The sequence below is a fragment of the Sabethes cyaneus genome, chromosome 1, assembly GCF_943734655.1.
Source record: "Sabethes cyaneus chromosome 1, idSabCyanKW18_F2, whole genome shotgun sequence".
NCBI classification, from domain to species: Eukaryota; Metazoa; Arthropoda; class Insecta; order Diptera; family Culicidae; genus Sabethes; species Sabethes cyaneus.
This window is the reverse complement of record NC_071353.1, coordinates 31,059,253-31,075,485: the sequence shown is the minus strand read 5'-3', so window position 1 is coordinate 31,075,485 and position 16,233 is coordinate 31,059,253. Positions and strand designations below refer to the sequence as shown.

General features: G+C 43.1%; 1 protein-coding gene across 1 annotated transcript; it reads right to left on the bottom strand.

Moving 5' to 3' along the window:
* Positions 1 to 4,172: 4,172 nt before the first annotated feature.
* On the bottom strand, positions 4,173 to 7,654 carry LOC128735385 (calcineurin subunit B type 2). Its single transcript, XM_053829874.1, has 4 exons — positions 7,492 to 7,654; positions 7,253 to 7,292; positions 6,319 to 6,617; positions 4,173 to 6,026 (listed from the first exon to the last, which is right to left on the bottom strand). The coding sequence occupies exons 1-4, from the start codon at positions 7,492 to 7,494 to the stop codon at positions 5,856 to 5,858; spliced, it is 513 nt and encodes a 170-aa protein (XP_053685849.1). The 5' UTR covers positions 7,495 to 7,654; the 3' UTR covers positions 4,173 to 5,855.
* Positions 7,655 to 16,233: the final 8,579 nt, after the last annotated feature.

Below are 16,233 nucleotides of genomic sequence, written 5' to 3'. Positions count from 1 at the left end.
CTAGCTCTAGAGCCAGGTAGTGCGGAGACTAGTTATAATTTTTCCTTGGCTTCATTCTTATAGCCAGCCCCGGCTAAAGGCTTCATGGTCGGTAAAGCAGAGTTCAGCACAGAGTGAGGGTATGTATGTGTGTATGTATGTGTTCCTTACTACTTATGCATCACCAATCTCGTTCCTAGAACCAGGAAGCGGAACAAGCTATAATTTGCCCTTGAACAAGAGGCTTCATTCACACCTCAAGCAAGTACCACTCTTACAAGTTACCCTGGCAAGAGGCTTTCATTGTTAGTAAATGCAGAATGCAGGAGGAAGGATGAGGAGGGGCCTGGGAATAAACCCATGCTAAAGACACTTAACGTCGAATGGCCTTATTCTACTAAGATTCGAACCCACAACCACTCGCTTGTCAAGGCAGACTCGGTAACCTTGCGACTACAGGGCCCCTCTAGCCAAGACTTACTTATTTTAGCAGCCAAGAGCCGGGGTGGCTATTGCCGTATCTAGAATTCCTCTCCATTGCACTCGGTCCTGAGCTACTCGTCGCCAATTCGTTGCGCGTCTCGACACACGCAAGCCTGTTTCAACCTGGCTGAGCCATCTAGCACGTTGGGCCCCTCTTTTCCTCGTGCCGATGGGGTTCTAGAAGAGAATGGATTTCACTGCACAGTCGTCTGGCATCCTTACGACGTGGCCGGCCCACCGTAGTCTCCCAACTTTCGGCAGGTGTATGATTGACCAAACTCGTGACTTTAGTCATGACCTTGAAATGCGGTCAGGCATATGTTAATATTTATTTTGAAACGATGATTCTACAATTGATGAAGGGACGGTAAGGGAAAGTAATGAAAAAGGATTTTTTCGGGAATGAAGGGGAAGGGTGGAAAGGAAGGGGGGGGGGGTAATAGGTAGCTATGGTTAACAAGTTGTCGTTGTGACTCCTATCTTTTGTCCAATGCTGGAAGGTGCATGGGTCGAACCAAGCTGTAATCTCTCCGGTTATAATCTCTGATTACAGTTTGGTTCGACCCATGCACCTTCCAGCATTGGACAAAAGATAGGAGTCACAACGACAACTTGTTAACCATAGCTACCTATTACCCCCCCCCCTTCCTTTCCACCCTTCCCCTTCATTCCCGAAAAAATCCTTCTTCATTACTTTCCCTTACCGTCCCTTCATCAATTGTAGAATCATCGTTTCAAAATAAATATTAGGTGTATGATGTATATTTTTCCAAGTAGTCCCTGTTGCTCATAATTTATATGCCTCCGCCACTCTCCGCTTTCCGTTTGTACACCCGTTAGTCCGCAATATCTTTCGTTCAAATACGGCTTTTGCACGTATGTTTTCCGTAAGCAAACTTGAGACAGTCCGTAGAGGACTACCGGTCTGATTAGCGTTTTGTACATCGTCAGCTTTGTGCGGCGGCGTATGCTCCTTGATCGAAGCGTTTTGCAGTGGGGAAAGTAGGCTCGATTTCCAGCTTGAATGCGTCGTTGGATCTCCTTACTCGTATTATTGTAGGCGGTGACCATAGATCCCAAATATACGAGTTAATCGCCGTCAAATGTCACTGTGCGTGGGAGGCAAACGTTGCTTTCTCTGGAGCCTCTTCCTACCATATATTTCGCTTTCGACACATTGATTTGTAACCTCCTAGCCTCCGTTTTTAGTTTGGCGTAGATTACCTCCGCCGTCCAATGCTTTTTAGAAATGTTGTCGTGCTCATCAGCGAAGGTTAGGAGTTGGCTACTCTCGCTGAAGATCGTCCCTCTCGTTTCCCGCTCGCCGGATCACACCTTCAATATCGATATTGAATAACATACAGGACAGTCCATCCCCTTGCCGCAACTCTCTGAGCGATTCGAAAGGACTCGAAAGTGTCCCCGAAGCGCGCACGTAGCACATTACTCGCTCCAGAGTAGCTTTGATCAACCGCGTCAGTTTGTCCGGAAAACCTCGTGCATTATCTGCCATAGCTGTTCTCGTTCAACTGTATCGTGTGCTGCTCTGAAATGCACGAAAATATGATACGTGGGCACGTTGTACTCTTGACATTTCTGAAGGATTTGTCGGAGAGTAAAAATTTGATCCGTTGTAGCGCGGGCCCCCGTAAAGCCCACCTGATACTGCCCTACTAATTCTACTAATTGCCAGCGACAGACCACTTATCAGATCTTTGCAAATTCAGGAGTCATTTTCAAACTGTCAAGTCTTGAGTTTGGTTACAAATGCCGCTAACAGCCATTGTGCTTTGGTATTCTCGTCAATAGCACAGATCTAACAAGTATCTGTTCTGCACAGGCAGTGGCCACTATTCGGATTTTCGCTAAATATTATCTTCGCGAGTCGCTCGTATTGTATTCTCCGTACATGATCAGTCGTCTGTAGCCCGCCGTGTTTCATGACTTGGCATCACCAACATTGATAAATCTCATGTCACAATATTGATGAATCACAATCGATCCTCAACTTGCGCCAGGAGTTCTGCAAGATCTTTGTTCGAAAATGCGAAATGAGCCTCATTTAAGGGGATATATACAGTTAGAATTATCGAAAAATCGACTTTTTTATTTCATGTTCGTAATGAGTCTCCCAACTTCCGCCAGGTGCCCGATAAGAATCTCTCCAAGTAGTGCCTGCAGCCCATGGTTCATAAACCTAGGTCACTCTATCCATTTGTACGCTAAAACTAGTCCGCAACACCGTTCGGTCAAATACGGCAAGTTCACGTATGTCTTCCGTAAGCAAAGTTACTGTATCAAGTCCATAGAGGACTACCGGTCTGATCAGCGTTTTGTACATCGTAAGCTTTGTGTGGCGGCGTATGTTCCTTAATCGAAGCGTCTTGCGGAGACAAAAGCTTCCATATTGAATGCGTCGTTGAATCTCGTATTATTGTCGGTGGTGACCAGAAATCCCAAATATACGAACTCATCAACCACTTTCAGTTCATCGCCGTCAATAGACACTGTCCGTGTTAGGCAATCGTTGTTTTCTCTGGAACCTCTTCCTACCAAATATTTCGTATTCGTCGCGCCAAGGTCTCTAGTAATGATATCGAAGTCGTCTGCGAAAGCTAGGGGTTGGCTACTCTGGCTGAAGATCATTCCTCTCATTTCGATGCCCGCTTGCCGGATCACTCCTTCAATAGCGATATTTAATAACATACGGGACAGTCCATCCTTTGCCGTAACCCTCTGCGCGATTCGAAAGGACTCGAGAGTGCCTCCAAAAGACACGTAGCACATCACCCATTCCAAGCTGGCTTTGATCAGCCGCGTCAGTTTGTCCGGAAAACCGTTCTCGTGCATCATCTGCCTTAGCTGTGCGCACAACTGTGTCGTATGCTGCCTTGAAATCCACGAAAATATAATGCGAGGATTCGTCGGAGAGTATGAATTTGATCCGTAGAATCACGGGCTCCCATAAATCCCGCCTCGGGTGCCTAGTACTGCCGTATGAATCCTCTTGCTACTGGGGATAGAAAACGTAACAAAGTTTGGGAGAGTACCTTGTTGTGTCTCCTTCTGTTATATCGCCGTTGTCGGTGTGTGTCCCTTACGAGATTGGTTCACTTTCTCATAGAACTTACGCGTCTCTCGGCTGTTCGAATGAAGGCTGTTAGAGTCAAATATCATTATCACTAGCTCCGCAGTTCACCTGTGCTTTAACAGTTAGCTGCAAAGTTTGTCAAATAAAGATAAAAGGGAAAACGACGGAATGTAGCACCTAGGCTTTGCCTATTTTTAGCACATTTTGCATGTTATAAGATAAGCACGACGAAATTCTGTTCCCTATAAATAGCTGGTCGAGAAAATTTTCAGACCGGGAATTTTTGAACTGATCGGAATTTGAATCCGACGTCATTGCCGCAGATAGGCAAACAATACCAGATGACACGACAAAAAGCAAAATTGTAAAAATTAATTGCAGGTAAACTAAGATAGTGAAAGTTTCTCTTCTTGGTGTTAACTTTTTTATAAAATCTAACAGAAGCTGCTTTTCGAAATTTATGATGAAGTTTCTTTGCTAAAAATAACGGATTTTATTGTTTGAAAACCAAAAAAAAATATTGGCATTGCTTTATAAAGCCAATATCTTGCGGTAGTGACTTACAGTGCATTTCGAATTGCAAATAGATATTGAAAGTACTCGTTACACGTTTGAAGTGTTGTTGAAAAAGATTTTATTTGTATTATTCTTTCGTAAGTTGGTAGAAATAGGTAATTTCTCAATGCATATCTTTTCTGCGGCCAGGCGAAGAGCAAAACTTCCTACGATGTTTTACTGATTGTATGAAAAAATTTACATTCAAAAGTGCGCAATCGGTTATAAAAGTGTTAGTACAGGTTGAATCGCTCGGTATCTTCGACGAACTTTTTCGTTATATTCCAAGCAATAAGTGCGACACGATTCTATCTAGAATAGCCTTTTTATGAGCGATTGCGCACTCTTGAATGTAAAATTGTTGTTGCAATCAGCAATAATGTATGTATTCGTGCTTTCGGCATTTCATCTCATCGTTGACTCTTACCCGCTCGCACTCGTTCTACTGCTCGATTACAGACGTATCCAGTCGCCGCAGGTTCAAAAGAAGGCAAAGCTCGGACATATAGCAAAATTGCACCTTTCTATTGCCACACGAGTTGTGTTAGCTAAAACGATTCATTGCACTCTTGTAAGAAAACTCAGCAATTACCTTCACTTAAACCATCATGGTCATTTCTGTTGAATCGAATGCCTTTTTATCGTTATTCTTATCAATATAACTAGTGATGAACTGTAGTTTCGAATTTCGCTCTCGGCTATTATGTATGTTTGTTGTTTATAATGTACGAATACGTGCTTGATAAAATTTTACCAACTGAATGGAGGAAACCTAGTAGAATTAGATAAAGGTTCAGTTTTTGGCGCTGAGATAGATGGAGACAACAATAACGGTGGTTTCTGGGGGAGGGTAAATCCAGAGTAAACGGTAGTATCAATAATAGTAGCACTAGTTGCGAGTGCGTTTCAGTTGGGAACGTCAATGAAGACTCAACAATTATAATGTATAGAACAATTGGCTCCTAACCTAAGACTCTACTATAAGACAGTACGTGTTCGTTTTTTGGAGGTTTTACAATTAAATTGGGGGAAAATCAGTATGACATTCACACAGTATAGCCTAATTATCTAGCAGTAGCAATTAGTTGACCCATATCTATATATACTTTGCTCTAATTGTCTTTGAGAAACAACTCGTCTGATTCATTACTAAGTTACCAGTATAATAAAGTTGATGATTTTGATTTACCTTAGCTTGTGGTCAGTTGGTTAAGTACTGTATGAAGTGTGTTGGTAAATAGATTTGATAACTTACAAAAACAATCAGTAGTCCATTGAAAAAGAAGCACTGGTAGATTTTAATCTTTAGACTTTTTAACTTCCATTGCCGCTAAAATAATATAATAAATATTACCTCGATGTAGTGAAAATCGCTAAACAAAATTCAGTATTAAATTGCACAATAACCTGGCGAAACTTTCTCAAACACGAAGTAATTTTGGTAGATTTATGAGCGAATAATTCTGCAGTAAACAAGCGCACGTTTAGTTTTAAATCTTTCCTAAAATTTTTGACAGATCTTACTTATTAATTTTTCTGCTTGTTTTAATTCTATAACATGAGGGAAAAAATGGAGAGTGAACAACACAGAAAAAAACCAAAAGTACCTACATTTGTGTTTTTCTGTTTTCATCAGATGCAACATTCACAGACACTCTTACTTTGTTTTACGTTAATAAATTAGATATTTTTTGCTAGCAATTAAATGTTTGTTGTTTTTATGTATATATCAATATTAGTTAGTACTTTAAACATCGACGACCATCTTTTTGTGAATATCAGTATTACCAACTACCGAGCAGAACTCATCGAAGGAAATTTTGCCATCCTCGTCCTTATCGGCGAACACGATGGTTTTGTCCACAATCTGCTGCAACTGGGTGTCTTTCAAATTGTTTCCAACCATCATTTTCAGCACCTGAAAAAGTGTTTTTTATTTTTAAAATAAATTTACTCGGCACATGAGTCTAATGACCGTAAACAGCTGGATGGATCCTTTTAGAAGAATGAAAAAAAAAAAAAAAAAAAAAAAACTTCAAGCGAATAACAAAACCACCCAGCGCTAGTGTAAATAACGCGCATATTAATCACGCTGTACCGTGTGGCATGCAAACTAAACTAAAAACCTATTGTCGTGTGAATAATTTTAGAAACACGTTTTCTCCGAGCTACGTGCAATATAGGCAACATACACACACGTATTAGCTTACCTGAAACAGTTCTCCGTTGGAAATGTATCCATCGTTGTCCATGTCATATATTCGAAAGGCGAACTTCAGTTTGGACAGTTTGTCCCCCTTAACGCTGAACTGCGACACGCCCTGTATGAATTCTTTAAAGTCCACTTCACCGTTGCCGTCCGCGTCAAAAATGTCTATAACGCGCTGTACCAGCGGATTCTGCTGCAACTCTGGAAGCGACATGAACTCATCGATGCTCAACGCACCGGAATTATCCAAATCGAGTTTCTTAAAGCGTTTGCCCAAACGGCGAATCTCGTCAGCATCGACTAGAACAAGGAATATGTATATTTAGATAATTTTTTTTGGACCTCTGTTGCTTTTGTTTTGTAGCATTGCAATATACGTACGGAGTATCTGATTCTCAAAATTACAAACCTACAATGCTGTATTTGAAGTTAACACTCACAATGCATATTACAGAGTCCATAATTCGCGAATGGTAGTTCTGCGCCGAACAAATACTGCGCAGAAAAAATAAAATTCCTGCATTCGTAAAATGAAGCAATGACAACAAATTTTCACCAAGATAGAAGCAAAAAATCGCTAAAACATATTTTTGCTAGCGATAAGGTAGCTTAATTGAATGTTTTGCACTTAGATTATTACATTACATGAACTTTTACGGTTCTTGAAAGCAAAAGTATCGAATAAAAAGATCTCTTTAAAAAATCGATATACCTATTTGGATAGAACGACTACTGTCATAGCTAGAGTGAAATTTAAATGTAATTTTGCGGTCAAAATTGCGTTTAAACTTTAATAACTTCTGTTGAACCAATAATTATACATTGCTCAAGACGATTCCGATTAAATGATATCTATGTTATAGCTACAACTTGAACCCAGCGCAACTGTCATAGCTCATAGCTACAATTATAGGCCATGGATTCTTCATACTTACAATTTGAGCATAGCTCCATAGGTAGAGAAGTCTCATTTCCCTGAAAAAGAAAAAAATGCACAGCATAATAAAAATTGCATTATCGTGCGATTAGATGTAGGACAATAGAATCTATTGACCTAGTAGCAGCAAGCATTCGAGAAACTTGCTCGACAGTTTCGCCATTGGAAAGACGATAAAATCGTGCCCAACAGTACAGTATTTTTTTTTTTTTCGATTGATAGCAGTAGACATCTTACCATTTTGATTGAATTATTATGTCCAACTCAGAGCACAAAACACACCTACTTATGGCACAATATACAGATTTAATGATTTGAGGTTTACTAATGAAAAAATTAGCTAAGAATCCGTCACTTTTCCTTGTACACTTCTGTCACTGGATTTCGTGACCGACGGGGTTAGCTGAAAAAAATAAGCACTTGAGATCTTGCTGTCATGTCAATCGACGTTTATCACAAACACACAGCCACAAGTAGAGCAATACACATGTAATACGTTCATTTCGTGTAACGTTTAACGTGTTACGCGCGCTACGTGTGTTACGAATTTGTTCATTATTTTATTTTGACCAAAAACATGCCATCAAGAAGACTATGCGCAGAGTAGTCGAATGTCGAGAAACAGTAATAACAATGTCCTCTGCCGAATGAAAGTCAAACTAAAGACCCAAACACAATGCACCAAGTTTTTAGTACATTCCAAAAATTCAACTGTCAAATTTCCGGAACATATTAAAAATGAATGCATTGTGTTTGCTGCTAGTGTGCGTACATTAAACTACTGGTCTCCAAAACGAATGTTTTTAAATATTAAAGAATTAGAGATGGCAAAGACTTACTTCTGGTGCTTCTAGTACCTTTCTTCAATTTAGCTACCCAGAAGTGTTAAATAAACTAGTAAAAAAAAGCAAAACCTAGGTGCTACATTCTGTTATCGAAACTCGACCTTCTGTGTTTATACGACAGACTTCGCAGCCAGCTGTTAGAGTGCAGGCACGGTCCTGCTAGGCAGCCATGTTTTTGCAGTCAACATCTAACCATTTGCGTAAATGAAACAGCATGACACCGCTATACGTTCTGTTCGTTTCACTCTGCAAAGCCGGTATGCTGGCACATGGGTAGTATTTTCAAATCTTAGCCAGATTTTTGCAAATAAGACCCACGCCGGCAGTAGATGTTGGCTACTGTCAAACAAATTGAGTAGGGATAGGGTTGCCAGTTCCTTGAGTGCAGGACAATTGCAGGGTCACTTGCTACGATCCTATTGACTCTAACAGCCTCTCCTAGTCGGGATTCGAACATACGACGACTGCCCACCACACATTCTCTGCACGATGTTGTCGGCGTTGCTGCCTTCTCCAGCAACCGCAAGCATCGCCCGCCGAGCGGCCACGAAACGCGGGCAGTGAAACATCACATGCTCCGCCGTTTCCTCGGCTACCGTGCAAACGCCTTCTACCGATCCAGAACGAGATGTTCTGGATCAGCCTATGGGTCATCCTGCCGTGTTCAGCGTGATCCCACTCCGCCTGCCAACGCCTAATATAGTCCAGGCTAACTCTATCCTTAGCGCCCCTGACGTTCCTCTGCCTGTGACACTCGATGTCCTCACCTAGAAGTATGCATATGGGAATCATGGCTGCAATAACGCAACGCGTAATACCAACAGCCTGAACACCTTGTTCAGAGATGCCTGATTGCGCTTACTATCCAAAGCCGGGGCCCATGCCGGTGCACCATTTCGTAGCACTGACATGGCAACGCTGGCCATCAGCCATCTCTTACTGCTGCTAGGACCATAGCCGTTCGGCATGATCTTGGACAGCGCAGTAACCGCTGTTGACGCGTTACCACAAGCATAATCCACATGGCTGGTGAAGTTCAGCCTGTTGTCTGCCATAACACCCAGGTACTTCACACTTCGTTTGGAGACAATCACCTGTCCTCCAACGATGATTTTGGCCTGCAATGCGGTTACTGATCATTACCACTTCCATCTTGTGGTGGGCCAATCGTAGATTGACACCCGCCATCCGACCCTCTATTGCTTATGGCGTCCGATGCCAGCCGATGCCGATTTCCACCTCCTCTAGAAACTCGCCTACCACTGTAAGGACGATATCATCGGCGAAGCCAGTGATCTCGACCCCAGTGGGAAGTTCGAGCCTCAGCGCCCCATCGTACATGGCATTCCAGAGCGCGGTGCCCAGAATCGAACCCTGTGGAACACCCGCTGTCATGTTGTACTTCTTCGCCCCATCCGCCGTGTCGTACACTAGCGTTGCGTCCGGTTCTCGAAGTAACTTTTAAACAACCTGCATAGATGATCCAGTACCCTAATCCTATGCAGCGCTAGCGCGATTGCACTCCAGTTAGCGCTGTTTCCACTACGGACTTCATGGTGTCTACAGTGGACTTCCCCTCACGGAAGCCAAACTGCGAGCTTGCCAGCCCGACATTACTGTCCACCACAGGCGTCAGCCTGTTTAGGATTACCCGTTCCAGCACTTTGCCTAACGTGTCCAATAGGCAAATTGGCCTGTACGAGGGATCACCAGGTGGTTTCCCCAGCTTTGGCAGCACCCAGGTAACCAATAAGCATTTCCAATGCAATTTAAATGCAAGCCAATAAGCATTTAAGTTGCCTTAAATGCTACTTAAATGCTATTTTGGCCAAATATGCGACTACTTTACTGCTAGCCCTCTTCTAGTGCTCGCAATGCTTATTTGCAGCTAGTTACCGACAAGAAGATTTTAAATAGAATTATGGATGCCAATTTACAACAGTTATGCAGTCAAAAGGCTGATAAACAGCAACCTACAGTATAAAACGCCAGGGATGCTAATAAACGATTGATTTACTGCTTATACTAATGCTTATTGGTTACCTGGGCAAGACCAATATTTGGACTTTCCATTTGTCTGGAAATTCGCATACCTCTAGGCAGTTCTGAAGCGTCTCTCTAAACATATTGGGATATGCTTGAATCGCCATTTTGAGTGCCTCGTTCGGAATCCCGTCAGGACCGGGCGCTTTCTTCGTTTTTAAACCCCTGGCAATTACGATGAGTTCCTCATTCGTGACCGGAATGAGGACATCATTCGATTGACCGTACGGGGTCGTAGGCTACTAAACAGGATCGTGTTACGGAAAGAGCCCATCCACGATGATTTTTGGGGACAGCTTTTGGGGGCAGGTTTCCTGCGGAGCGGATGCACCCGTCATCTTTTTCACACCCTGGTATGCACCACCCCAGGGGTTCGAATCTGCATCGCGGCATAGCTCCTGAAAGCAGGATTTCTTACTACGCCTAACCTCCTTGTTGAGCGCCAGCTTGGCCACTCTAAGTTCGACTCCCCGAGCTTCAGCATCTCCATCGGTCCGGGCCTTCTGCGCTAGCCTTCTCGCTCTGTGGCATCTGGAGCGAAGCTGAGCAATGGTCTCGCTCCACCAGTATACCGAGCGACGACCGTTCGTTGGCTGCCCCGTCCTGGGCATAGTGGTATCACATGCCCGTGTTAGCACGTTGATCAGCTCACGGACACTCAGGTTCGAGCGGTTGCTCTCTGCGCTGAGTGCTTCAACGAACAGGTCTTTATCGAAGGCCTTCACTTTCCACCTCCTACCAGTCGACTTCAACCCGCGTGACCGTGCAGTCCGTCGTTCAATCGTATACCGGATAGCTTGGTGATCGCTATGCATGTACTCATCTGACATCCTCCAACCCATGTTGGCTAGCAATGTTGGGCTGCAGAAGGTGATATCGATGATCGATTGTTGTACCTCACTACAAAAGGTACTGACGGACCCCACGTTTGCCAGACTTACGTCCAGCTTGGACACAGCTTCTAGTAAGCTTTGTCCTTTAGGGGTAGTGCACCTGCTACAGCCCAAGCATTGAAGTCTCCTCCAATGACAACGGGGTTGCGGCCCATGAGCTCGTTTAGCATCTGCTCCGGCAACCACCTAGGTGGAGCGTAGCAGCTACAGATGCAGACCCTTGTCGATTACCCAGTTAGCGCCGCCCCGGGGGATCCGGTAGGGATCCGCGATAATGGCAATATCTCACCCCGTTTCGGCTGCCGTTTGCCAAAGCAACTCATGTGCCGTATCACAGTGGTTCAGGCTAATCTGTATAACCTGCACAATTATGGTTGCATGGCCCTCCTATAAGCCGCACACAGTGGACCACCTGTGGCGTGCTTATTTCCCGCTTCGGCTGTGCAGAGCAAGCACCTGGGGGGATTGTTACATCCCCTGGCGAAGTGCCCGTTTTCGCCGCACCACCTGCACAGCTTGGACCGATTACACCGATTACACTTGCCCGCCCGATGGCCGAAGCCCATTTATTAGCGATGGCCTCTGGCACGTTTATGGTCGCAGATTGCTTATCGCCGTATGCCTTCCGCAACCGGATGCCTGCGGTTGCCACATCAACATTAAGCTGATTCCGCAAAGCATCCTTCAGGTCAACTGCCGTCGTAATCTTGTCGAGGTTCTTACACTCGACAAGAATACGCTGCGACAGCGCTTAGACCTGGCCCGCTTCGCCCAGGGACTGCTCAACCAGTTCCCTGTAGTTCGAGCTCTGGACCGTTGGGTCCTTTTTGAGCTCGAAGAGCATATCCCCGGCCTGGGTTCGGCGGGTCTTCGCCACGTTGGCCCCAAGCTCCTGCAACTTGGGGCCCGCCTTAACCTTGCGCAGTAGGTCAGCGTACGACAGTTTACCTGCCAGCTTCACTACTAAGGCGTCGCCCTTATGGACCCGCCTTGGTTTTTTCTTTACAGACGCGACCTCGCTCGGTTTCGGCTTAGGTGGCTTAGGCGCATTACGCCTAACCACCCGCCAGTCGTCGTCCCCTGTCCCGGCAGTTCGCTGGTAGAGGCGCGGTCCGAAGTCCGCTGCCTCTTGGCCACCAGCGTTGGTCCACGGTCAGGCGTAGCCGGTTTGCGCATGGCAAGCAGCGTACACACATGACTAGGCATGGCCACAGCCTTAGCGGCTATGGCCTGAGCTTCGGCGATCTCGCATCGCTGCAGAAGCTCATGCCTCTACACCTCGGCAGCTATGACGGTAGAGCAGAGGCTCACCGCCAGCTTTTTAATGTCGAGGTGGACACTGGACCGCAAGTTGATGAACGAGTACAACTTGTCTTTTTCTTCGGTGTCGCCCCCGTTTTTGGAGGGCTTCCCTGTTTGGGCTGTGCCCCCGATTTCGGCGGGCTTCCCTTCTTGGGTTACGCCTCCAGTAACGGGGGGCTACCAGTCTTCGTTGGCGGCGAGTGCACCAATTTACTGCTCCTGGCGAAGATATCCTCTTTGCCTCCAGCAGCGCTCGAGGTCGAATCCCCGGTCAGTTTTAGGAATTTGTCCATGTATTATGGGTCCCAACTCTAAGCCGCTATCTCCGCTATGCGGCTGGGAGATACTGTTAGAGTCAACAGGATCGTAGGTATGTATCGGTTTTCCCAACAAACATGTTTGTTGAATAGTAGGTTATTCAACCAACGTTAAGCTAATTACCGGATAACAAGCGCTTGATAAGCTGTTATACGACAAACATGTTTGTAGGGTTCTCTCTGAAAATTTGTATAACGGAAGAGAAACACAGTGATTTTTCCATAAACCTTTCCTTGGTGAAGAGATTCAACCCAGCTAAAATTGGCGCCAGTTATAACCGGATTTAGCTTCTGCTCCCAGGCTATGTGGATCGCAGATATATAGGTGAACCTTTGAACCACAGCGAACTGGATCTATGGTATAACAATCAGATTATATTCGTATTTTCGAGCCACTGAAGAATGATCAAGCATAAATTTTGTCTCGTATAGGGTTTGGGCACAGCTCCATATTCAACTACATTGCGTTACAATAATGTTTTACTGCGTACCCGAATTGGTTTTAATATTAATATTGTTACGGCACTTTTTTTATGAATTATTAGCGGAAACATTGTCAGTGGTTAGTATTTTCAATGCTTTAATGTTGCTTTATATTAGGAATACGTATTTTTTTTGTTATTTAATGTTTTTTAATCAAATTTAAATAGATGTCCCCTTGGCCCCGATAAATAAAGCAAGTGCTATCGCCTTCATTTCGAAAATTCGCCTTAGTTTCATTTCATATAAATTGATAGTCATTCTTTTTTATTAAACCTTCGAAAAGACACTGCTAATGAGTTTGTTTGCTGCAAAATTTTTAGAATAATGATTGGCATAATCTACAGAGTACATAGCTGAGTAAGGGTTTATTAGGGGGCTCTGTAGCCGCAGGGTTACTGAGTCTGCTTGGACAAGCGAATGGTCGTGGGTTCGAATCTTAGTTGTAGAACCAGGCCATTCGATGTTAAAGTGACTTTAGCATGGGTTTATTCTCAGGCCCCGCATCACCCTTTCCTTCATGCTGAATTCTATATTATCCCGATAAGGCCTATTGACGGTGCAAAAATGACCCTTGTAGTTAAATGCACAGGTTAGCTGTGCTATGCTAGGGATGGCTATAATTGGGGACAGCGCTGTCATGTGGAACGAGGTCGGTAAAGTATAGAAAGCATAGAAGGAAGGTTAAAACCCAATTATACACAAGCACGCATAAAATTCAATAAGCATATCGCTCACTCAATAGCGATTATAGCAAAGAAATGCAGTGCGGGTCATACAACAAACACCCGGGCGATATCACAATATAGATCAACGATACTGGTCGCAGTGATGAGTCCATACAGGAAAAAAGGGTTTATTACTACAGTGGACCCCCGTTCGTTTGAACGATTCCTCATACAAACTAACGGGGTTAGTTTTTAATTTGAACAACTGGTAACCCTAAATATGCTGGAACTTGTGTGAACTGGCTGCCCTGCTCTTTGTTATTGTTTTGGTGATTTGACTCAGTTGGCAGTTGCAAGCAGCGAATATTCCATTCTCTGATCTAATTTCTACCATAATCGTTGGGAAAACGCAATGTGAAACATATTAAACACGCTAGATCAGCACAAACAAATCGTGTTTATGTGCATTGTCTGCATAACCAAAAGATGTCATATTGGAAATGACATTTGAACCATTTTTAATTTGCACGTCGTGCAAACCAACGGGGTGTGCTAAAGTGCTCAGATTAAAAACGGTCAAACGAACGGGGGTCCACGGTATATGCCATTTTTAGGTCTTACTTGCCCCGAGTACCTTATAATGAATAAGAAAAAATATTTTTTTTAATTTTCATGACGCACAGTTTTACCAACTTTTGTATTTGATCTTTCACTATCGTGAAAAGTTTTGTTGAAACCTTTTTTCTGATATTTTTTCTTGATTTGCTGACGACGCTTCGAATTTGCTTCTATTTTCATAAAATAACACTTGTTGTACGATGCTAGTTATAGACCAATACATTTTTGAAATAAACGATAAGCTGATGTTCACTGATCTGTTATATTCCACTTTATTTTCCGTCGGCACTTGCCTATCACCGTTTAATATAATTGCTTTTAATTGAGCTACCCAAACTTTTGGGTCATTTTACATAAAGGGAACGTCCAAAAGGTCAACCGTAAAAAAAAGGAAGTAGAAGGGTGCAGCATGAAGTTAGCATAATCAAAACTTCTGTGAAAGAATAACTACGAAGCCTATAATTTCGGGCTTTCCGGCGATACTTCGCCAGATTCTCGAAAGCGATAACAGGGCGAGTTTTTTTTCATTATTGAGTGTGTCGAGATTCTGGTTCAGATAAGCAAAGATTTTCACTGAAAATTAGTACTCCATAGTTAATTATGCTTGCTTGCAAAAGTATGCCTTTAATTCTAAAGAAATAAAAATGCTGCTTCCTATGCACTTTTATAATGATGATTTTATTTTTTCGAGTACGAATGTTTAAGATTTTTTCATAATTCATTTTTACTTTGCTTTTTACCACGAGTTATCTCATCGAATAAGATTTTCCGACCATAAGTATTGGTGGTACTCGATTTTCACGTTTCGTGGATTTTATATACGGTGACCTAGAATGTAAACGAATGCGATGGCGTCGCTAATAGTTCATGTTCATCATTGGGTTATAACTTAGAAAAATGTGATTAATCCTTATATTACATAATATACGTTCAAAACAAAACAAAAAAATCCAGTAAAGCTAACCAAACTAGGTATTTTTTGTAATTATTAAAATTGATGCATGCATTTTTCGATACTAAGGAAAAATTTTTGTATCCTCAATAACTTCAGTCTCTGTTAAGTTGTTCAAAAATATATGAAAAAATGATCCATAATACATAATCGAACATAAAAAATACATACAGTAATCCAGCGAATAATGCGGTGAGTGATGCTGTGCGCTCATTACAACTTCTTAGTTGTCCCAAAACCTATGATGCTGATTTTTTCTATACAGTCAGAGCCTATCGTAAGCCTTTCACCAGCCACAAATCAATGATCTAAATTGTTTGAAATAAAAATGAGAAATTTCGATGGATGAACAGCACTACGCCATAAGTGTGGCATTACTGTAGATTTTATATTTTACACATCCTCTTCTCTCACCTTTTACTGCCTCCAGTTACAGGGAGGCGTGGCTTGCCGATGCTTTAGCTTCCTCATATACTGAGGTTTTTCAAACATTTGTGGCAATTCACTTGATATTTGGATGGTTTCTCATCGCACATCAGTAATGTGACATCACATATTTTTATTGCTCATGAAAAATATTTTTCCATGTCTTTTGCGTTCCCTTTGCCAAACCCATCATCCTGTATATAATACATATGACTTTTGACGTGAGCTGGAAGGGGACACGTGCTGCAACGCAAGATAAGAGAGCAGCAACAAGCAGGCAGGTACCGGCTGAGCTTCCTAATTCAATGAAAATAAACTAATCTTTATCCTATTAGCGCCAACCGGACACGTGACCTGGCGCCGAAGAATGCGAGTGTGGTTGTTCATCAAGCATCATTTGAAATTAATTTGCGGGATTAAACGATTGACTGCACG

Excerpts from the sequence above, each read along its gene's own strand:
- LOC128735385 (XM_053829874.1), bottom strand. Across the intron at positions 6,618-7,252 it reads TATGGAGCTATGCTCAAATT|TCGATGCTGACGAGATTCGC; the intron begins GTAAGTATGAAG and ends TCCTTGTTCTAG. Across the intron at positions 6,027-6,318 it reads CCAACGGAGAACTGTTTCAG|GTGCTGAAAATGATGGTTGG; the intron begins GTAAGCTAATAC and ends ACACTTTTTCAG.